The sequence below is a fragment of the Molothrus aeneus genome, chromosome 8 (assembly GCF_037042795.1).
Source record: "Molothrus aeneus isolate 106 chromosome 8, BPBGC_Maene_1.0, whole genome shotgun sequence".
Classification (NCBI taxonomy): Eukaryota; Metazoa; Chordata; class Aves; order Passeriformes; family Icteridae; genus Molothrus; species Molothrus aeneus.
In genome coordinates, this window is record NC_089653.1 from 15,474,665 (window position 1) to 15,498,087 (window position 23,423).

Consider the following 23,423-nt stretch of genomic DNA (forward strand, 5'->3'; position numbering starts at 1 on the left):
ACTTCTAAAATTTTAAGACTCTCTGCAGTCTACTAGAAGTAACAAGCTTCATTGTGGACTTCAGCAAATTCTTCAAAGTGTAAAGCAAAAGGACACTGACATAATTTATAGCCCAGGAGGCAATAAAAAAAATTTAAAGTTTTTAAAAATTACTTTTTAATGCTTGGCCTTTGTCCTTGTGTCAGTGGGGTTATTTGTACCTGTTAACCAAACACTTTTGTTGTACGCTTTCAACAGGTCTGTTCAAAGAAAAAACACATTTTGGACAACTTCTTTGTCAGTAGCTGTGTATTAATGTGTTCATCTGCTATTCTAGTGCATGTTTGCCTATCCCAGCTCCTCTTTCCTTGTACTCAGTGCAGTCCCTTGCAGCAGCTCCCTGAAGCCCTGCAGGGTGTGTGCCTGGGCCATTAGTGCCAGTGCCACGTGCCCCGCTCTGGAACATTGCTCAGGATGTGCCTGCTGTCCTCAGGCAAATCCTGGCACAGCGCTTGTCTGGGGCCTTGGACACTGGGAGGTGCAGTGGCACAGGTTATTCTAAGTCTGAAATGCAGTCTGAGGTGTCTTACGGAAGGAAAAAGGCATGCTTGAAGAATCAGCTGTGGCATGTTGACTAGTTAAATTACTTTTGCACTAATCTTTCTGTTAGGGATATCGCTGTGAAACATTATTTGCTTTTTGCTATTTACATAGGTAAATATTTTAATTAAAACTTGATATAAAATGGCAAAGTTATTAATTCAGAAGGACTTCAAAATGCAGGGTGGCAATTAGTTCCCTCAGTCAGAACTTAAAATTCCAACTTAGAGCAAAACTACCGCCTCAAACCATTGAGTTTTAACATTTAACCCATGGCACTAAAATGTGTATTTCACTGTGATACAACAGCACTGTGTTATTGAGACTGACAAGAAGGATCACAACAAGTGACCTGCCTTAAGATTTGCTATATTGAAGAGTTCTCATGCAGTTTTATACAAAAGCTCAATTTTTTTAAAAATTAAACTAACCCCTGATAGAGAAGCTTTCAAATGGATGAATTTCTTATTCTTACCACTTTATAAGCCCACCTTATTGTGTAGTCCTACACATTCTTATGATTCAATGACAACAGAAAAGAAAATAACTACTGAGGATTAAAATTGGAATTACCCTACAACAGCTTCTTTTTAGACTCCCTCTGTATGGCACTATTCTATTGAAAAATAAAAAAAAAAACTGAGAGGATTCAGGAACGCTTTTCTGCAAAGTTAATTAAAAATGGAAATAAGGGCTGGGGGGGGGATGTTAGTTTCCTTAATTTTGTTGGTTTGCTTGTTTGTACTTGAGAGAGTGGTAGCCACCGTGGAACTCCAGAGCTATTGTGGAAAATGACCAGGTAATGGAGAAGGAAAGAGAAATGGAGAATTCTGACAAGGCTATAAAAAGGGGAATAATTGATCAAAACCAGTCTCTAGAGGAAGATGTTTCAGATCTGTTTGGGACACCAAGAGCAAAAATAAAGGTGATTAAGGAATACTAAAAGGATAAAAATGACCATGGGGGAAAAAGGAAAGGGAACTCAGAGCAGAAAATGAGCAACGAACAGAAGTGAATCAAGCCGTAACTGCAAACACAGATGGAAGCTGTGCAAGGTGCCACATTCAGTGGAGTGGAAAGATAACTCTGGTGAGAGGGATCTGTCTGAGATACAGACCTGATGGCTCTGTGCTTGCACAGTGCACACAGCTGTGCTCAGGGAGTTTTCAGTGGGAAGGATAAATCAAATAACAGATACAAGCAGATAAGGGAAGTTTGCTCACAACCAACCATAGAGAGCGAGGAGAGCTGGAGAGACAAGGAGAACATCATTGCAGGGGGAAAGGGGTAAAGAAGTTTAGTGCCTGAACATCACCAACTAAGTTCATAAGCTACCAGTGCTGAAATAGAAGTCTGTGATGCTAGCTATAAGCCATTTTTCAAGGTTCTCTTCCAAGTAAAAGCCATGCTCTTTGGTTTTCACCCAAGATGTGTTGAAAGTTTGTGCTTATTCACTTGAAACCAAAGATTTTAGGACTTTGACATCAGCTGTGGCTTTTATAAGTGACTTCAAGAAGACCTGGATGTGTCCTCACTTCATGCTCTATTTTCTTGCCAAATCATGCAAGTTGTTAATAACTACCACGTTAACTGTTCCAGAAAATCCATCTGAAGTTGCTGGATCACTGAGTTACATATGGCTGAAGTTTTTTATTAAATTAATCCTTTCCGCTCTTCTGCACTTCCTGACACAATCAACAGACTTTTGGTACACAGGAAAGGACTTTGATAAATACATTCTTATATATGGGGGGAAGCTGTATTTCTTCACATATTTATAAAATATATTCCCTCTTTTGTGAATGCACAAAGCCCAAAGCATAGTTTAAGACCATATAACAGAATAAAAACCTTAAAGTCCACCAAAGCATCAGGCCAAGGGGTTCCAAGAGAACGGCCCTGCCAATGTTTGTTACAGTTGACATGCCACAAGAGGGAGCATACAGCTTATGGAGAGCAGCGAGCTGTCTTTTGGGAGGCTGAATTAGGAATTCTGTGGCAAGCCCAGCATCACCTTTATTGTTCTTATAGAGGCTTATATGTTAACTCACTGACATTTTCAAACAGGAAATAGTTTTAGTCTTCATTATGGCTCTAGTCTCCTCCAGCCATTCTGCCTCCACTCACTTTTGTCTGCTCCTTTCCTTCCTCTCACCAAGCACCCTGCACCACAGGCATGCAAATGCTTTTGGCACAAGGGATGGAGCAGAGGGAGCCTCCCAGTGAATGTGTGCCTGGTGGAATGGAAACCCATCCGGCTGCTGGCACTCTCATTTCAGTGCCTTCTCTTTCATCCCTCCTTTTTCACTTGTGCTGGAAGCCAAGGCACTGTGTGTCTGTGCTCCCAGGGTGTGGGAGCATGGGAACCACTGCTGACAGAAGAGGGAGTTCCAGTGTCTGCTTTGGGAGAATTTCTTTCATGTTATTAATTCCAAATGGAAAAATCAGCTATGATTTTAAATAGCTGTTTTATCTTGGCTGACTATCTGGAATATGGAAAACTTAATTTTATTGCCACCAAATTAACAATGGAGGCTTGATTGTAAATGCTGCTTTTCTGAATAAAAGTAGTAAATACACAACTTTTCCTATATGACCTTCAAACTGCAGATTTCCTCTGAGAGCATCCCTGTATTCTGACTACAGACCTCATGCCTTATTTTGCAATTGTAAAATAACTGAATTTGTTATAAAGGAACACTAAACACTGTTTAAAGATTATTAAAAGCCAGTTCAAGGATATCAAAACTAGTGATGTAAAGAAATTGTGGCTGTAAATAGGAGTTGACTTTAAGAAACATTCCTGAAAGCTTTTTGATTTGTCTGCTTGTGGATGTCACCATGATACACAGACTAAAGTTAGCACACACACTCAGAGGCAACAAAATATCACAGACCATATCCACAATTACATTACACAACTTTCCTGACATAATATTCTGAGGTGTTCAGACAAAGTGAGGAAGGAAATAATCTTTACAAACTAAATTCATTTAAGCTATATCATGTTCCGACTCTTAAAATTTCTGGTTTCATGTCAAAAGTGTACAAAACTTCTTGTTCTAGCTGTTTTTTGATTGGTTAATTCCACGTCTCACAAGTCCTTTGCTGTTTTACAGGATATTAATGCACATGCATGTGTAACTGGTAAACCCATCAGCCAGGGTGGGATCCATGGACGTATATCTGCAACTGGCCGTGGTGTCTTCCATGGAATTGAAAATTTCATCAATGAAGCTTCTTATATGAGCTTATTAGGAATGACTCCAGGATTTGGAGATAAAACATTTGCTGTTCAGGTAACTTTTTTCCTTAGACAGTAGGAAAATAATTAGTACACAGACTTTCAGTAGAGCTGTTTTTAAAACAGGCTGTAGCCCTTAAAAACTGAGAGAGCTTTAAAACTTCCAAGTTAACCTTTACTCTCAAACTTTAGAATCATTTTTCAAGCAACATAGGTGTCCTTTATTTTGGACTGGTTTTTATAAAATGAACTTTCACTTGCACTCTACAGGTACAAAGCCAAATCTCTATACTCATTATGGTCTTGTAAGCTACAAACACCAGAATGTAATACTGTTACACGAGGTCTTTAAGCACACTTTTCAGTGAGCTGTGACACTGGTTTTACCTACACAAAATTTGGTGCAATGTTTTACAATAAAAAATTTAAGAGGAGGAATTGAGGGTTCCATTACAGAATAAGCACTTGGAAAAATAGAAACTAAGACCTTATCCTAAATTTGTAGGGTTAAATGTACATTTTTGGTGTTCCTAAGACTTGGGAATTTATGTAGTTGAATTTTGAAAGTGTTCAATGGTCAGTAGTATCCATTATCATTCCTAAAACTTACAAGAGAGGAAACTTGTTCAACTTTAAACAGTATGTTAAATGGAGCGTTTGAGGAACTGATTTGTTTTGTTGCTTTCAAAAGTGCTTGTTAGAAAAGAAATAGCAGAGTAATTGTAACCTCCCAAGTTGTCCTCTAGTTAACCTGTGGTCTGCAACAAACATCTCTGCCCTGCAAAAGTCCAACACTTCTCTCCCTGCTCTTTGGCATTTTCATGCCTGGCAGAGGACTAACAAACAGGCCCTTAAGCAAAACTTGGACTGAAAATATGGCCATAAGAAAAGCAGAAAATTCTGGTAGGAAAATGAACCTAGAGCATTTCAAAGAGACTTAAAGCATGACAGACTCTTTTATCGAAGTTTGCTTCTAATACATAAGCAAAAATCCCAAATATAACCGAAGCTGTGTTATACAGGAATTTATTATTCAGGGCTTTTTTCAGCACAGAATCATACTACAACTTCCAACACTGATCATATGACTTTTTGTCTGCTATGTGTGTTCTTTTACTTCCAGAACATCCTGGAAGTAAAGGAACTTAATGGCCTGGAATTAAGTCAATAGTCATACAAAAATCCATTAATCCCTTTAAGAGGGTGCCAGTCACAAGGTGGATACACAGAACATTCCCAGGCTGATAGACATCATCATTTTGACACTTTCATAGTAGCATTACCTCTTCCTTTCTATATTTCCAGTATAAAACACTCATCAGAACTATACATTGCTGGCTACACTGCATCATTTCTGCAGTGAGATTCAGACAAGAATAGCATGTATGTAGATTTCTTCCATCTTGCCTATGCACATCATCTAATGCCAAGATGTGCCAATATATGAAGAACTATTTAAAACTATATTAGCCCTAGCAGTAATCATCATTTTAACTGGAGGGTTAACTACTTTTCCCTTTCTCTTTGCACCCTCAGGGATTTGGTAACGTGGGCTTGCATTCTATGAGATACTTGCATCGTTTTGGTGCAAAATGCGTTGCTGTCGGAGAGTTCAATGGCTCCATCTGGAATCCTGATGGGATTGACCCAAAGGAACTAGAAGATTTCAAATTGGTATGAAACTTAGCTAAGCAGAAAGGGTTTCATTTTTGTCAGCTTTGCAAGTACAGAGAATGACTGATGACTGTAAACTGGTGTTGGGATATTTAAAGCATGCTGCATATAGTCCTTTCAAAATGGCTTAGAAATAGTGATTCTTCTGACTTTCCTTCTTATCCCCAACAAGAATGCAAATGCAGGTGGTACCTTTTTTACCCTTTGATCTGACTCTCAAAAAATGTCTGTATGTGTGCAGGCTGATTACTTTCTTTTCAGAATTGGAATTATTATTATATTGCCTTTCTTATGCCTAAACTAGAAAGGATGTCTTAAGGAACCAAGGCAAGGAGGTTCCTGAAGGATTCCTGACTGAGAATCATGAGCACATGGTTGTTTAAGATGTACAAAGTGTACTTTTGCTGTTTCTTACCTATTGGATGTTTCTGAAAGAATGAAAGCCTGCCTGGCAGTGTGACTTGAATGTGTAGTTTATAATGAAAACTGGATGTGGTCTTTTTATTTCAGCTTCCATGTGAAGCAGACTTGAGGGGACAGTTCACAGGCACTAAAATACAATCTTCTACTTAAAACTTCTTAGGGGCTTATGTTATGCATCTTCTTTTATATAGGAAATATTTGAGTTTCTTTATCACCCTCTTTCTCAAAAGAATGTAGATTCTATCACTAAACAAAGCCTATCATTGTAGTACTGAATTTTAAAAACCATTTGAATCTTATGTGATGCAACTTATCCTGGGTGTAGCAGACTAGTGAGTCATTTTGGTTGTTTGAAAACTATTTTAAGAGCTGAGAGGAACCTTTTTTTTTAAATATTCCACAGCCCAAATGTTTCTCAGTGTCTTTATGCAGAGAGCACTTATGTTTCAGTCTTGGGAACTTTGTTCCTGAAGCTTTGTAGCTTGCGTTTCATGTCTAAGTAAGGACAGGAATTACATGATGTGCTGTCTCTCTAGTCTTGTTGCTTCTCACTTTTCTCACTCTGAAAGTCAGAAGGGAAGAAATTGGTATGAGTGCAAAACACACTAAAACCACTGTGGTTTGTTTTCTTCACACAGCAACACGGGACAATCATGGGCTTCCCTAAAGCAAAGCCACTTGAGGGCAGCATTCTGGAAACAGAATGTGACATTCTCATCCCTGCTGCCAGCGAGAAGCAGTTGACCAAGGCCAACGCACACAAGGTTAAAGCAAAAGTAAGTCAGAGACTTCAAATGGAAATGAAAACCAGAGATGGTCTGTTTAAGTACAAATATTCAATAATCAGCATGAACAACCCCAAATCTATACCTCTGAGTTACTCTGTGCTGTGATTTCTTTCAGATTATTGCTGAAGGTGCCAATGGGCCTACAACTCCTGAAGCTGACAAAATCTTCTTGGAGCGGAATATCATGGTTATCCCTGTAAGGTTCTATCATGACCTTTGATTTTCATTTCAAAGGAACATTTTTGTGAAGAGTACCAAGACTCTAGTTATTGGAGGCTTTATTAAGAGCCATTCATTCTCTAAGAGTGTTTTTTAATAACTGATGTCTGGGAAATGGGTGTCAATGTTGCTGAAGAAATATAATATTTATTAAAGACCTCACTTCAACTGTAAATGACCAAAGATAATGATTGATAGCTGACATTTGCTCAATCAAAAAGTGCACTAAACACAGGAAGAAGGAAGAGTAAATATTCTGGCCAGTTTGTAGACATGGTGTGTCTGGGTGATGCTCTGACAGAACTGTGTACTGCAGAGTGTATGGAGAATGTGTAGTGATAGTTTGAAAAATAAGACCTATCCAGCTATAATGACAATTTTTTCACAGAGAAAGGGTGTCCTGATCAAGCGATCTTGCTGGATAGAGTAGCTGATCTTCAGCCTTTACTTACTGAGATGGCCAAAGAATGCTCTAATTTTCTTACACTTGTGCTATAATAGAAGTAAGTAGTCTGTCAGGCACACCTGAACTTCATGTGTTCTGAAGTCAAGTTCTATTTTAAATCAGTAGAAGTAATCCCTGAACTGAAGAAGAGGATGTTGTCCTGTAAGAGTAAGAACTGGATTGTCTTCTATACTGCAATTTAAAGTAGTGCCTTGGACATAATACTGCTTGCTTTTGCAGAACATGATAACACTGTCTATGGCACATGGTCACAATTCAAAATATTTCTTCTTTCTGTGCAGGATCTTTACCTGAATGCTGGTGGTGTAACAGTATCCTACTTTGAATGGCTGAAAAACTTGAACCACGTCAGTTATGGCCGTCTGACTTTCAAATATGAAAGAGATTCAAACTACCACTTGCTCAGTAAGTGCTCACTTCTGCTTCCACACATTGTTTAATTAATAGGCTGGACTAGCAAACACCAAATGTGGGAGAAATGGAAACAGAACTCTTATAAATTCACCACAATTTCCCCAGAAGTCTGTAATTGCTGCTTACTAAAGAATAGAAAAGATTTCATAGGTTAACTGACCCGGAACTCTAATGACTTAAGTTAAATGCATTTCTGGTTATCTTTAAATTCTTTCCTCATTTTTGTAAAATAGTGAAGTCAAGCCACTTAAGTGAAATACTTACTACTTCTTAATAAACGTCTTTCAGCTGCACACTTGGTATTTAGGAAGCATTCAAAAGAAGTTCAAGCAGGTGCCATTGTTCTGCACGTACAACAATAAAGGATTTCTATAAAGGCCAATAATAGAGACAGGCAGTGGAAAAACCTGCTTATGGCTCACAGCTCCACTTATGGTCATTCTGTGCTGCCTGCTTTCTGGGAAACAATAACAATTATGTGAAGAGAGGAAGCTCAGTGGAGAAGAACTGGAGGATGTTGCTCCATCTTAAACAGTACTCTACAGAAAATATTAGAATCTTGAGACACTGGACTTGACAAAACATACACCTGTATAGTTTTTAATATAACCCTTTCTCATAAATCATACATTTTAAGGTGTTTTTAAAGCAGGGGAGAGTTATGGCTGTTCTTATTTATATCCCTTTCTTAACTTCAAGATTGTGGTGTCTCAAATGTTCTTTGTTGCTGTTTAGGAATTTCAGAATTTCAAGGACTAAGATTAAATAAATATCAGTGAAAATACCAAAACACTGCTCACTGTCCTAAGGAAAAAAAATCCTAAAATTGCACATTTGTCAGTTACCTTGCATCTACTTTTTTTTTTCTTTTTTCCCCAGTGTCTGTCCAGGAAAGCTTGGAAAGAAAATTTGGGAAACATGGGGGAACTATTCCAGTTGTGCCTACAGCAGAATTTCAAGATAGGATATCGGTAAGTAGTTGCTGCTGGGTTTTTTTTACTGTTAGGGGAGCTGTACTCTATATTATCTATATTGATATTATAACTGAAATCTAAATGTTACCATTGTAGCTATCATGGAGCACTTTTCTCCAAGCAAAGCCTTAGTATGTGATTAGCTTGATGGCCAAAGCAAGTAAATCATCTGAACTGCTTCAGAATATTAGAAATAAGCTATTTTTGATTTCTTTTACTTCAATCCATGCAAAATACTGCCAATATAGTAAAAAAGCTACAGTTTTAATACAGATGCTTTTTGTATTTTGGAGCTCTTGTTGATATAGTTTGCCCGGTTTTCCAAAAAACTTTGAACAAGATATCGTGCCACAGTTTGATGTTTCTGTAACTGCAGAATAACAACTGTGTGAAAAAGTGTAGCTTGTTCGTTTAAGAGTGAATCAACAGGCAAAGAAATGTCAGGTAAAATTCATTGCTATCTATTGTGCAGCAATATATCGTGGGGAAATTCCCACATGAAGGGATGGGTTGTGAGCTCATCCATTTGCATTTAAAAGGAAACTGTGGAGGTGATGACAAAATACAAGCCTAGAAATCCACAGCAATCAATAAGCAAATCCAGCATTTGAAATTGTTCTGAAGGGGTAAGACTGACTAATGGTGCCACCATATGAATTCAGAGTGTGCTGTCTTCTGAATACTGTGTGCAGGTTAGGTCTCTGCATCTTCAAACACTGGAAAAAGTTCAGAGCAAGATCACAATGATAGATAAAATATAGGAGCTTCTCTGACATGGAACAATGAACTAACTTAGGTCCTACGAGCCTGAAGGAGGCCTGAGGTGGAGACAGTGATCTGTAGAATGAGGGATATGGAAAGGGGTGGGTAAGGATAGACTGTTCACTGCAGGGAATGGTGGAAGAGAGTGAGATGTGTTCAACAAAACCAGCACACTGAGGTGCAGAATGAAGAATGAGGGGAGTTCCAGGCAGAGCAGGCAGTTCAGGTGTGCAATACTCTGCCAAGGGATACATGGAAGCTAAAAGCATCAGTGGGTTCGGTTCTTAAATTCAGGAGGAGGTGGGACAAATGAGGAGGGGGAAAAAGTCCAGCAAGTTGTGATAAACATTAAACCATGCTTCCTCAGGAAGAAATCAGGGGAAGTGCATATAAACTTGGACTACAGCCAGATGATAACAATAGACTTTAGCCTGATCCAGAATGGTGCATTTTATACATGTTAGACTATATGAGTAGCATGTGATGGATTCTGTGGCTTAAAGCAAATGCTGGATCTCTTAAACACAAACCATAGAAACTGGCCTAGTACTTTCTGCTTCCAGCCTAAATTGGTATTTGAAGGAAAGCAAGTATTTTGTGGACCCAGATGTCAAATTATTAGTAAATTACAGCAATCAGGATGATGGAACATTGAACCTGTAATGAGTCAACTGCTTATTGTTCTGTGTATTTAAATTTTAATGGGAATAAAGATGTGGAGTTGCTAAGGGTTCATGTAATGTGGAGCATATGAATTTGGGATCTATGCCCTTCCTAAAACCTGTCTGTCTTCAAAACAATTGCAATAGGTTGTTGACTCTTGAAAGCTTTTTTGTTTAATATTTACTGTGTGGTCTGAAGGCTGAAAACAGTAATTACTACATCAGTAGATAATAGTAGCATCATGCATCTAGAAGCTAGGCCCATAAAAGTCTTCAGTGCTTACATCTGAGGTTTTAGAATTGAATTGACCACAGCTAGCTCTTCACATAACACAGTAAAGGCTATTTAGAGTCTTCACCCATCATTAGAAGAGAATGAGTGAGCAAGCTTCAGTAATTACAAGAATCCAACATTTCATTGTCCCCAGCACACAATGAGGAACTTTTTGTGTCTTGGATTAAACCTGGATTTTATTCTCTGTTGTTGCAGGGTGCATCTGAGAAAGACATTGTGCACTCTGGGCTGGCTTACACGATGGAACGCTCTGCCCGGGTAAATATTGCATAACTCTATATATTTAAGAGAAGGAAAACTCAAACGATTTTGGGACAATTTTTGAATAGGTTGTACAGAACTTCTTTGCCATTAAAGGAGTAGATAAATAGTACATGATTAATGAAAGTCACTTAGCTTATGAAGAATTTCTGCTCTGTGCCATCATGGCCAACTTTAACTGGGTATAATAAACATTAGACATTGTTCTAGTAGAAGCTGTTGTAAGTAGAAACTTTTTAGTTGTCCTCTTGTACCTGGCTAATCTGGGACAGGTATATAAGAGTGCTTTACTTCACCATTAGCAGTTTTAGATTAATTCCTCTATGCTGTATGTTTGTAGGACAAAAGCTACTTGAAACATCTCATCTCTCCCTATCAGGGCAAGACTTGAAAAGGGGTAATACAGTGACCTGGGAAAGATGTCCTTCCCTTTCAGTTCTCAGTTGTAAGGGGAATCAAAACATTTCAGAACTGATCCACAAAGGATCAGAGTTCTGATACCAATCTAGCAGCTCCTTACTTTTTAGTCCTTACTTGGATCCTACAAGCAAAACTGTTGAGCTCCTATGGAGAAACCTGCAGAAACTACATGTAACCTTTTCTGTTTCAGCAAATCATGCGTACTGCCATGACATACAACCTGGGTCTGGACCTGAGAACAGCTGCCTATGTCAATGCAATTGAGAAAGTCTTCAAAGTGTACAATGAGGCTGGTTTGACCTTTACATAAACAGGCCATGACCGCTCCTTGTTGTATCCCACCCCTCGCTGTTAATGTACCCTCTTCTTGAGAAAGCTTATCACAAGTTTACATGTAACCACAAAATTTTCTTTTCTTCTGACATTATAGTGGATTCTATTCTCAATTAGTTTCAGTTCCAAACTAGTCTTTTTTACAATAAAAATCCATGGATTAGGAAATTGTATACAAGTATGTATCTGAAGATAACAGTTCATCTGCACTTGTGGGGGCCATTCTGGGTGTTTCGCCTACAAAACAAAATGGTACATTTTATGTATGGAAGAGTGGTCTTGCCACCTGAGCCACTTCTCAGACTTCAGATCAGATACTGTACTATATGAGCACTTAGCTCATTATTACTTCATGCACTTTTGTTTAATGACATAATTTTGGCTTCAGCACTTTCAGTAAGGCCTTGTATGATCAATGCTGTGGCATTGTCAAAGGAAGAATGGGCCTCCAGCAGGGATTAACTTTGATAGGAGTCTAGTTTTTATTTGTAGTCAAGATTCAGGCCTGATTCTCTTAAGGCAATATTTTTTCTTTAACTGTGCTACTGTTACAGGACTGCCTTTCCTTGCTTGTTCAAGCTAGTTTGACTGTCATCATGACATTTGTAGCGCTGACAGACTAATATTTTTATAAGCTGAAACTATTGAGCAACTCTAGTTATGTTTTTAATCAAGTATCCACATAACTACTCTGACTATAGGTTGTTTCCTTTTTTTAAAAAAAGGGATATTCTGAATTTGGTAAGCAATCATACTTAGGTTTTTTGGAATTCTTTTTCAGTCTTTTCCTTTCAGAGGCTTTCTGAAAATTAGATACTGCCTCAGTGAACAACTAGAGTGAAACTGAACCCAGAAATCATTGGCCAAACCACAGAGGAGTTAGAATGCTGCTATAAACTTAATTCACTGTCTTAACACACACAGCCTTTTTTTTTTTTTTGTCATCAGGAGGTCTTGAAAGTTTTGAACATAAAGTACAACAAAATGGACCTCAACAAAATATTGGATCAAGCACAGTTTTTGAAGTTTAAGGCTTTTGTCCCTTGGAGTCCCCTTGAAGTGCCAGATGTTATTTATGTAATGAATATGAATGTTTTTTTTAAAAAGACAATTAGTCCCTCCCAGAAACTCATGCTTTTTTCCTAACTACTTTGTAACTGCATGACATAACCTGGAGAGAGAGCAGTTATTAAAAAAAAGTTGACCTTTCCAAACCAACTATGCTGGTGTATTACTGTTTTCTATTTCATGCAATAGCTTTCTATAGCTGCAATCTGCATCTCTTCACAGCACGTCAGTTCATTACCTGACCACTACTGAGATACTGCCCCTGAATTATCTTAAGGGGCTCACTAATACAGATCTTTGTCTGTTGAATTTGCCTGTCAGCAAGATTTTGAAGTTGCATATATTTAGTAAATCATTTCAGGTCTTTCTAGCTTATCCTCTAAAATTTGTGTGAAGAACTATTTAGTAGTTAGCATGGAGCAATGAACCTGTGTGAGGCATTTAATTGGTGGCTTACTCTGTCACGAATGCTGGCATCTAGGGTTATAAAAGTACTACAGGTAAAATAAGTGCAGCATACCTATATACACACTGATACTATTTAAAAAAATGTGAACCCTTAGAGCTTGAGAATTATTGTGATCAAGGTATGGATCTCTAAACATAAGATCTGTATCCATGATCATATTCTTCAGTGCTGTTTTTACATAAACCATTATAAAATAAAACAAAATTATGATTTTAACAGTTCAGCTCTGACAAATTGTAACCAAAACTTGGAGGCTAAAAGCTCACAAATAAACACTTGTATTACAAAAAATAGAAATAATCTTAGAAGTAGTGTTGCATTATCTAGCAGCAAATTCATTTAAAGCCAAATTCTTACTGTTGTTCTCCCTCCCCTGCTTAATTTCCTCTATAGCTGATAAAGCAGCCCTAGTTTGGCTAGGCAAACTTGAAAAATGGGAAGTGCTGGAGCATACAGAAAGCTGGCATAGATAGCTAACTCGGATATCTTCTGCCTCCTACCAGCTTGGAAGGGAAAAAATGCAAAAGCCTGCACCATGCCTATATTCTCCAGTACATTAGCATCCTTTATTCTTGTGTACACACATTACCACTTCTTTTCCAGGAATATCTTGGAAAAAAAAAAGCAGACCTAACAGCTGGCATGATTTCTCTAAACCCAGAGATGAGTCCTTAAGGTTCATTGGATCTCTACTCAGCAGTTTGACTGCAGCAGTTACTGACCTCTTGTTAAACAGAGCCAGTGTTTAAGTGTTTGTGTTGGAGACACAAATCCAAGCCTATCCAAGGGCCAGTGTTACAATGACTTAAGGTACTTTCAATCAAAGAGTTGAGATTCTTGAGGGGACAAATGTTTGGAGGCTTACTTGAGAGCACGTCAGCTGATTTGCCCTTTGTAGCTAAACACAAGAACCAAATCCTTATCAGTGACCCCAGACTTCTTGTGATAGCCTGCTCTGAAATAATCTCACACCAGTTCTGAGCATTGTTGGCCTCACTCCTAATGTGATCAGACAGTTAAGAAAAAAAAATGGAGTCGCTTATTCCTTATCACGTTTTGTGCACGTACCTCTCAACACCCAGCAACAACAACAGAGAGAAGAAAGCAGCAACATTTTGTACAGTTTCTATGAGTTAATGTGATTTCAGAGATTTGAGTACAAAGCAGCTCCAGCCTTTTCCCAGCCCAAGCCACAGTTGAAGAAAGCAATCACTCTCTGGGATGCATGTTATAAATACTGGGGTTTTTTTTACTAAAACTGTAACTTCAGTTAGATGTTGGACCCTCCTTACATATAACATACACACACACACAAGTCTTATCTGCCAGCTAAATAACCTTATCACTGCTTGTATTCACTTATATGCCATTAGACATTTACTAGGAAACTTGCTGTACTGTTTGGCAGGGAGCCAGTCAGGACCTAAAGTCAGATCAGAACACAGATTTGTAACTGCTCTGGACCACACCTACTACCCAGAGCAAAGCACATCCTTACTGGGTGTTTGTAAGCTCTCATTCAGCACTTTGTACTGCTTAGGTATATAGTTTGTGTTGAACAGCAGCTCAGCAAGTAAAAAAAAAAGCCAAGTGAACCCCACGAGGATGACAAGCACAGTGTTCAGGGTCACATGCCACCTGCAAACTACTAAATCCAAAATGTTTCTATTATACAGAAGAGCAAGCAGAACAATCATTTTTTTATCCCAGCAAAGAACTCACCTCTTTTTGATTGGTGTCAACAGTCACCATCAGGAAGAAGTGTCAAAGCAATGGAAATTTTTGCTGTGATTTCAAGATGCTGGGTAAGTAACCTCTAAATTATTCTGTTATAGTATCAGATTCTAAGGTCTCATTCTACGTTCATATGCACAGCAGAGTGTTCCCGGCTTTTGAGGATTTTTTCTGGTTGCTGGTGCATTACTCAGAGTTACCTGGTTCTGATTCTTTCAGCTGCTGTCCCTGTGTGTGTTTAGGAGGAGCCCTGCAGACACGGTGGGACAGCATTGCCCACTGGGCTGTGCAGAGCTGCAGGAGCGGCCCCAGTGACCCAGCCCAGCACTGAGCAGGTGCTGCAGCCAAGGGCTCTGCTGGCAGCAGTGCAACCTCCTGCTGCTGGCACTGGCTCTGAGCATCACAGTGCTGCTGTGCAGGGTCACACACACCTCAAACACACTTGAGCCTTCCTCAGCACAGGAGCTAACTGGGATTTTACCAATGAGAGCAGAACAAACACAGTCAGAGAGGCACACCAGTTCTTGCCTTGTCTGGAAAGGGCTGTTGGAGCTCTTGTCAGACTTGTGCCCGGACACACAATCAGGACTTAGGCTCCCTGACAAATGGGAGACCAGCTCTCAAGTGCTTGACTTTACATGCTGCCCACTTTAAGCCAGACCTTATTCCACAACAAAAGCCAAAAAAACCAACAAACCGAAAACCATCTTGGCATTATTAGCTTGGCACAGCTCTAGCTGCCTGCTCTAGATTAGAGATCCAGTCTTTCTAGACCAGTGATCATAAATGTGGTTTTTATATGTGCAACCAAAGGAATACATGCAAGCCAGGCAGAGTGTAAGTATTGTCTTTATTAAGAGTATATGCAGTGGAAACTTGTTTACAAAAATTTCAGTGGTGTTACATTTTGATCTTTATTGTCCAAAGCTTTTGCCCCATGAAGTTGCTTGGTTTGCTACATTTTTTACAGCTTTTTCACCAGTTTCAGCAACTTTGTAGACTTCATCGAGTGCTTTTAAAAGAGAAAAAAACAAAGGTAACTGTAGCATGATTGCAATAGCTACCCCTTTCCCACCAGGTGTGGGACAAGAAGCAAGGCAGGGCTGAGGACCCTGTGTGGGTCATGACATTTTGAAATAAACATTACTGTACCTTTCTGACCAGCAGCCTTAGCCTGTTCTGTTGCTTGCTGCACAGTCTGGTTCACAGTGTCAACTGCAGTTCAGAGAAAAAAAAAGTCAATTAAGCAGTCTTTACCCTTGCCCTAATTTCAACAGCCACATTTTCAAAGGGTTCCCTAAATGTTTCAGGGCTAGAGGATGAATAATTATTCCATAAGGATGGGCATCCTGATCTAGTGGTAGAGGTGTTATTAGGACTCTGGCTGCAGTTCCCCACACTAATCATCTATCTTGGTATAGATGAAGATTATGGATGTTAATGTGGGGCACCTAGACTGCCAAGAAACAAGCACTGGTAGAGAAGAAGGTGCAATGAAACCTTCCTTTTATTTAGCCTGGCTAGGATCTGCTGAGAGCAGTTTGATTGGTAAAGATTCTTTTACCAGCTGCATAAACTGGTGCTCCCTCTCTGAACTGGCATGCTGTATGAGCAGCACATCAAAAATTATTTGTCTAACACTTCCTCTTGTCCCTAAAGAAAATGTATTCTGTAAGAGGCCAGAGTATTTTTAAAGGCATGGAAAAGTTCAGTAGAAGAGACATACTGAAAAATGAAGAACAAGAGAAGGTGCTGTCTTAAAGGCCTGCAGCCTAGAAAATAGTGGTAAATATTTGGATGATCAGCTTCCAAAAGCTGATCAGGAAGTTACAAGAGTCAGAAGTTTGCGGCAAATGGCCTTGGATTGGACCTGTATTCATTTTATTACCCCTGGCTCCAATTACTACTTTTTAAAAAACACCATCAATATCTTCTGCACAACAGATACTGAGGGGTGGCTGACTGAGCAAGACATTCCTCGTGGAAGTGGCAGGAGGGAGAAATGCTGAGGTGAGGAGAGATGTTTAAGTAGACTGGGAGTGTCTAAAACTTCAAAGGTCTCCAGGCTTGCACTGAATGTCTCTTCAACAGTGGTTTTATTAAATGTCTTGTAAAACCAGTGACCTATTTCACCTGGAGCTTGTAGGACGTTTTCTACTGCTCAAAAGACATGCTAATTATCATTACATGCCATCTTTTGCTGCAGTTTCCTAATGTGAATGATGTTCACTGCTCATAAGGTGCAGCTAAGACAAATGCTTCCCATGGCAGTCTTAGGTCACAGCCAAGTTTGTAACTCCCTTCAGGAGCCATGGGATAGGTGCTAATTTTAGATACTTGCAAAGCTCAGTTGTGCCACTCTGTACTTGGCAACTGTTCATGGGACTGTGCCTTTGGGGCACGTGCAGGCACAACAGATGTAGTTTAGAAACAAGGTAATGAACAGTTGCAAAGCCACCAGATAGTCTTTTTTTACTTGATATCTGGCATTAATCCCCCTTCATTTTTATTTAAATGGGGGTTTAGAGGGTACCTCTTGAATCCTTCCAGACAGTGCACTACTAAGAGTGGCATGATGAATTCAGCATCATGTGCTGTGTATTTACTGCCTGACATCAAGGTATGTACAGATTGCACAGAAGTGGCCAAGTCAAGCCAGTGCCTGGGTCCACCCTCTGTTGTTCCAGAATTCAGCTCCAGCTGCAAGAGCCATGCTGCAGTGCAGGACTTGCTGGGAAGATACAGGCAGGGCTCAGGCAAAGGGCTTCAGACAGATGATATCCAAACAGCTGGTTCAGCTTCAAGTGCTCAGGACAGAGGGGCAAGGACTGAAGCTACTATTTATAAACTTTGCTATTAGAGTTTGTTGACTCCTAAACACTTCCATCAGCTGATTGAGATTAGTACGCAGCTCCTCTGAAGATGACAAATGTCCCTTCTAAAACATCTATATTGCCTTTCAGCATAGGAAACAGTAGATGTTTCCTCCATGTTAAAGAAGTTAGGAACATGCAAAAGCTGCCACAAAATACACATTTCTAGGACTACTCTATGGCAAAATCAGAAAGAAATCTTCAGTTGAAAAATTGATGGCTCCTTTCCAATTGCCCTCATCCTGGTGTTTTTCTTTCATGCTTCAGCATAAAAATAGCTGAATTAAGAATAAATCCAAATTCTTTGGAAAAGAAGGTGGCTGTGGGATTGTTCATCCTTCATCTTCGTAGCAAAGCGAACCAAGTCGTGGTAAATAAGCAGCAGGCTTCCCACTTGCTTCACTGGCCACATAGCCCACAAGTAATATTTCTACAGCATTTGAAGTCACAGGCAAAATAACTGGTTTCAAGAGTTTACCTAAATGTCACGTAAAGAAATATGAAACAGTTTCCAGTGCTCACATACTAAGCACAAACACTTGAGGAATCTCAGCAGTGCAGGTCTCCATGTTAAAGCTCCACTAACAATGATTATTTAACTTCAGGGCCAGTTCAGCAAAACTCTCTGCAGGAGTTAACTTGGCTTACCTGCAGCTGCACTAGTGCTCTTGGTGGGCTGTGTGACTGCAGTGCTGGCAGGGCTGGAGCACTGAACCGCACCTCTCTGGGCACACTGAGTGGATCAGAGCCCTCAGAGCTGGTACACTGTACTGCTACAGAACTCATTTCTCATGGCTGGTCATATAAGGAAGCGAAGCCCTAAATAAGCAGCCTTGCCTCCACTCTCTGCTTTCTGCTGTCCTGTCATCAGTGCATCATCTAGGCACCCACGCACTATGAGCCAGAGTAGGAAAAGTTGTTGGAAACCCAGTAGTTAATATCAGACCTTCACTTTCTATAGTGTTAGAGGGCTTGGAGATTCCAGGATGTGCTGACCCCACCCTTGAGGGCAGCATCTATAGAGTTCCTGCCCCGGGGGCAGGTTTGCTCCCAGCAGCAGGGGCGGGAACAAAGCAAATACTTTTAACACCCAAGGCACAGGAGGAGGGAAATGAGCAATTTGTATTTACCTGCCACTTGTGCAGCACTTTCAGCTTGTTGCACAGCCTCCTCAGCGAGCTTCTTCCCAATGCCGAACATGGCTGCGCTCAGTCCTCTCTCCCTGGATGAGATGGGCGAGTGAATCCCTAAGTTCGGTTCTGTTACACTGTTTGGCAAAGTGCAGCTTTTTATAGACAAAGCAGGACTCCTCCCAGTAGTTAGAGGGCAAATGCAAACTGGAACCGGGAGAAGTCATGAGCGCTTGTTGGGTGATTAATATACCAGGCATAAAAGGGTGAAGAGACATTAATGTTTGTTATGATTTCCTCCCCGGAGAGAGGGCGTGGATTCATCGGCAGAAGTTTTCCATAGCCCAGGAATGAAAGCTTTGTTTTTCCCTATCGGGGAGTTGGTAAACAGCGTGCATGCCACAGCTGTCCTAAGCAAAGGCTCCAGTGCCGCAGGGGGACACGCAGACTGGCACAGCCCGTCGTGAACCGGGCAGAAAAACATTGCATTGCAAAACACTCCGCTGAAGAATTGCTTAAATCAACTCTGTCATTTCAAAACCTTACATAGAAAAGTATCCAGTTTCAGATGATTCTTGCCCACATTCTTTTGATCCCCAGTGGGACTTAAAATTCACAGCTATAAAAAGAAATGGGAGGCACTAACCCTGCTTTCTAAAGCATCTGATGAAATCTTTATTGTGTTAGAGTAGGCTCATAATTTTGTGGTGTGTCATAATATTTTAACCTCTTATTTCCAAGGTCTGGTTCAGGAGAGTAGGTTTGTGTCCTTCCCCACCATCCCCACAGCAAACGCTTGGCAGACCCAGGACAGCCTCCAGAGTCTCAGGCATCAGTGATAGCTGGTGGGGTTCAGGTGGGCTCACTCCAGCTGCCAAAAAGCTGAGCTGCCCAGCCTTGTCCCCCCAGCTGTAGCCCATGGGATGAGATGTGTAGGAGGCAGACTGCTGAGATGTGGCCCCCACAGAACCCTGCTTCCTCTCACAGGGCACCTTTATGTTGTCCAGCCACAGTGGAGCTGACCTCACCCCAAAACACTAAGCCTACTTTTTTCTGGGATCACCAGCTTTCCAGAACTACTGTTGTGCCTTTTCACACAGGACACAAGATTTTACTCTGTGGATCAAATAATTATTGCTGAAAACAGGGTGAAAATGCATAATCTACTTCAGAACAAGGGTTTATTTATCAAACTGTTCTGTATCCTACAGCTGCCACCACAGTAGGCCCTAGGAATATGTCTCTTGACATGGCACTTCATGAACAACAGCTCCTCTTCCATGTCCCTTTTGCAGCATTACAGTAAAAGCTCTGCTTACTTCCCACCACTGCCATTTTTTTTTGCAGACCACAAAATCCTACTTTATATCAATTAAATAGGATATAGAGTTACTGAGGGTAGAGGGGGTTCCCTTCCTCATTTTATCTTCTGACAGCAGGGAAAGGATTATTCACATTTCCAGATTATTATCTGAAAGCAAACTCTACCAGAATGTGCTCACCAAGAAAAGAAAAGAATACAGAAGGAAAGTAACAATATTGGTTTTAAACTGACATCAAGTAGAGGGTTGTTGACAAAGTTCAAAACAGACCTGCAATGCAGGAAAAAAGAAAACAAACCCAGAAATATTTCAGATAACTCAGACCAGCATCTGACCAGTGGAAATTCTTTGCACAGCAGCCAAGCAGTAAAACATACACATTGTTCCCTGTGACATCCTCAACTACCCACAGCCAGCCTTGTTCACAGGAAATTGCAATTTCCTAGTCCTGTTCTGCTGCTGCTCCTGTTACTGACAGCAGAGAGATGTGTGAAGACAGCAAGACTCAGAGTCAGCAACAGGTTTATGTATTTACCAAGGTGTGTTATCACATAACATTATCACTGGAAATACCCCTCCTCATCCTATCCTAATTCCAAAGTGAAGAATAGTTCCCACTCTCACGCACTCCAGTACTACAAGTACAGCTGTTTTTTGAAAGCCACATTAGCTCATGAGCAACTTCCATGGGCGTGGACTGGTACAGCATCAGCACTGGCTTTTCAGTGAACATCAGCACAGAAATAAAATTACAGAACCAACACAAATTACACCAATGCACTGCAGGTACCTATTGAATTGTAACATGGGAGAGGAGAGAGCACGTGCCATCACAGCACTGCCTACGCACAGGTAAAGCTGATGTTTCCCTCACAGAGTGAAAACACACAGCATTAAAATACACCCCACTTTTCAAACACAAAAATGACCCATTTTCTCATCGCCACGGAAAACCAAGGAGGAGGTGCAAGTTCCCTGCAGGCAGCAGGCCTCTGATCACGCATGCATTTAGACTGGCATTAGGCTGCAGTCAGCGTCACGGTATCTGCCATCGCAGCAACACGTCTCGGTGACTGCATTCCCCAACTCCACAGCTCCTGTCACCGAGCCCCCGCCCCACAGCCGCTGCTTTCGCTCTGCTGGGCCCCTCACGGTCCCTAGCACAGGGACCCGTCCCGAGGAGCCCAGGCGGTTCCTGCCGGGGGCGGGCCCGGCTCTGCCGCCCCGGCAGGGCTCGGCCTGTGGGCGGCCCGGCCCCGGCGAAGCTGGGACAGCGCCCAGGGCAGGCAATGCCGGGGCAGAGCCGAACCAATGCGGGGACTGGAGATGCCGAGGCACAAACACAAACACTGCCGGAGCTCAGCCACCAGCCCGCACGGGCAGACACACCGAGCTGCAGAGCAGAGACAAAGCCCAGCACCTTCGCCACGGGCAATGGCTGCAGGGCCCTCATCCCCCTCAGGCTCAATCGCAGCACCCACCCTCCCAGCCACCGCCTCCTCGAACGCCCAGATCCTACCTGCCCACCATGTCCGCAGCCAGCAGCTCCCCTGAGACTCCTCTCACAGCCCCTTTAGAGGCTCCTCTGGGAATCCTCTCACAGCCCTTTTAAAGGCTCCCCAGCCTGCACCCACACAGCCAGGCAGCCCCAGCCCAGGTGCAGCAGGTTTTGGATAATGGCCCTTATTTGCCACACCTGGTGGGGTTTTGAGTGAAGGGTCCACCTGTGTGATTGGTGGGAAATAAACTTCAAATGTGAAAGGAACATGAAAGTCAATTTGTCCTATGGGCAGGAAGCCCCAGTGCTGCCATGGTCCCTGGGGACAGACACTGCTGAGAGTCCCAGAAGGGAGCTGGACAACATTGTTCATAACCACAGACTTCAAGGAGTGGCTGGGACATCCTTTCCAAAATTGCTAATCCAGCAATCATGGTTACCTGCAAGGTGGGGCTGAGAGGGGCCCATCTTGCTGCCCACTGGTGCAGCTCCTCTCTGGGGAGGAGGGAGGCTGGCTGGGGCCACCTGACATGTTAGGGTCACCGCTAGGGTCACCGTTAGGGCCGTTGTTAGGGACATTGTTAGGGCCTGGTGAAATGGCATAACTCTGGCGGAGCATGCAGCCTGCACAGCAGCTCCAACTCCAGGATACCCCAGTGGCACATGGGCAACAGCATCCAGCACACCAGTAGTTTATTCATCTCTAGGTTTCTTGATATTAGCCACATGACAGGAAACTACAGCTGCAAAGACAGGTAGAGAGTGAGGTTTCAGGCAGGTTTCAGAGAGCTTGGATTCTTGATAACCTCTAGATCATTAATGACAGTATTCACCCAAGAGAAGGACAAAAAACTGGTAAAAACTGTGTCCCACCCATGACCCTGGCATGTTGAGCTGTGAAGAGGAGAAGAGGAAGGCTGCTTGCCCCTCAGCCACCCTGGGAAGGTCTCTGGGGAGTTGGTGTGGGGCATGGAGCAGAGGTGCTCGGGCTGGGCAGCCCAGCCAGGTTGAAACACGAATCCTCGTTGCTCAGCATTTCATAGCTCAGGCAGCTGCAGCCACGTCCAGCACCAAATATAGGGAAGTTTGAGAACTCCAGTGTTAGATAACTTCACATGTCCAGGGCTGATGGCACAAGAGCTGCTAGGAGCTCTAGGGATGTCTGCTTTACTGTTACAGAACATCTGGAAGCTTCAGCTGGGATAGGGGGATGCAGTCCTGAGTTGGGTCATGGGTCCCTGTGTAATGCACGAGTGAGAGAGAGGCCCAAATACTTCCAGACCAAAGAGCACTGTGACTAAGGCAGGGACCTTACTTATGGAGCAAAGTGCTTAAGTTTAGACCTGGAAACATTTGCCAGCAGTGACTCAGACTCATGGGTGCCCATGGCACAGTGTGCACCCTCAGGACAAAGAGATGTGAAATACTCCCTTCAGACTCCTGAAGCAGCACGGGCATCCCTGCACTGGGGAGCAGGAGTCAGGAGCTACCTCTGGGTGCTCCCTGGCTGGTTGCATGAAGTGATTTCTCCTCTCTTAACTCAGTAGGTGACCTCCAGTAGTCCCTCCAGCCAGGCTGTCCAGTCCCTACCCTGCCAGCACTGCTGCCAGCACTGGGCCGGTGCAGTGGGAACTGACAACTGTGTAGTCACACTGAAGACAACTGCAATAAAGGGATATAAAACTGCTCACCAGGAGTCAGGGCTGCATTCCCCATGAACAAAGCAGGAGGAGCAGTGTCTGTCATGCAAGGGGACAACAGGTTTTACTGGTGAAAATACCTGCAAGTGTACAAAATTTTTTGTAATATTTTGTA

The 23,423-nt window shown here is 41.8% G+C and overlaps 2 protein-coding genes across 2 annotated transcripts in view; one reads left to right on the forward strand and one right to left on the reverse strand.

The window, feature by feature from the left end:
• The window catches only part of GLUD1 (glutamate dehydrogenase 1), a 28,830-nt gene extending 16,098 nt beyond the window's left edge, over positions 1–12,732 (forward strand). Inside the window, exons 6-13 of the mRNA XM_066554123.1 lie at positions 3,699–3,878; positions 5,360–5,497; positions 6,559–6,696; positions 6,824–6,904; positions 7,675–7,798; positions 8,687–8,778; positions 10,696–10,758; positions 11,372–12,732. Of these exons, the coding sequence (XP_066410220.1) occupies positions 3,699–3,878; positions 5,360–5,497; positions 6,559–6,696; positions 6,824–6,904; positions 7,675–7,798; positions 8,687–8,778; positions 10,696–10,758; positions 11,372–11,491 (936 nt within the window). The 3' untranslated portion in view covers positions 11,492–12,732. The remainder of the gene's footprint in view (positions 1–3,698; positions 3,879–5,359; positions 5,498–6,558; positions 6,697–6,823; positions 6,905–7,674; positions 7,799–8,686; positions 8,779–10,695; positions 10,759–11,371) is intronic.
• Positions 12,733–15,616: 2,884 nt separating this feature from the next.
• LOC136559171 (adipogenesis regulatory factor-like) lies at positions 15,617–19,116 on the reverse strand. The gene is made up of 3 exons (XM_066554124.1): positions 18,789–19,116; positions 15,938–16,000; positions 15,617–15,797 (listed from the first exon to the last, which is right to left on the reverse strand). Exons 1-3 carry the CDS (start codon positions 18,856–18,858, stop codon positions 15,700–15,702), a joined length of 231 nt encoding a protein of 76 aa, XP_066410221.1. The 5' UTR covers positions 18,859–19,116; the 3' UTR covers positions 15,617–15,699.
• Positions 19,117–23,423: the final 4,307 nt, after the last annotated feature.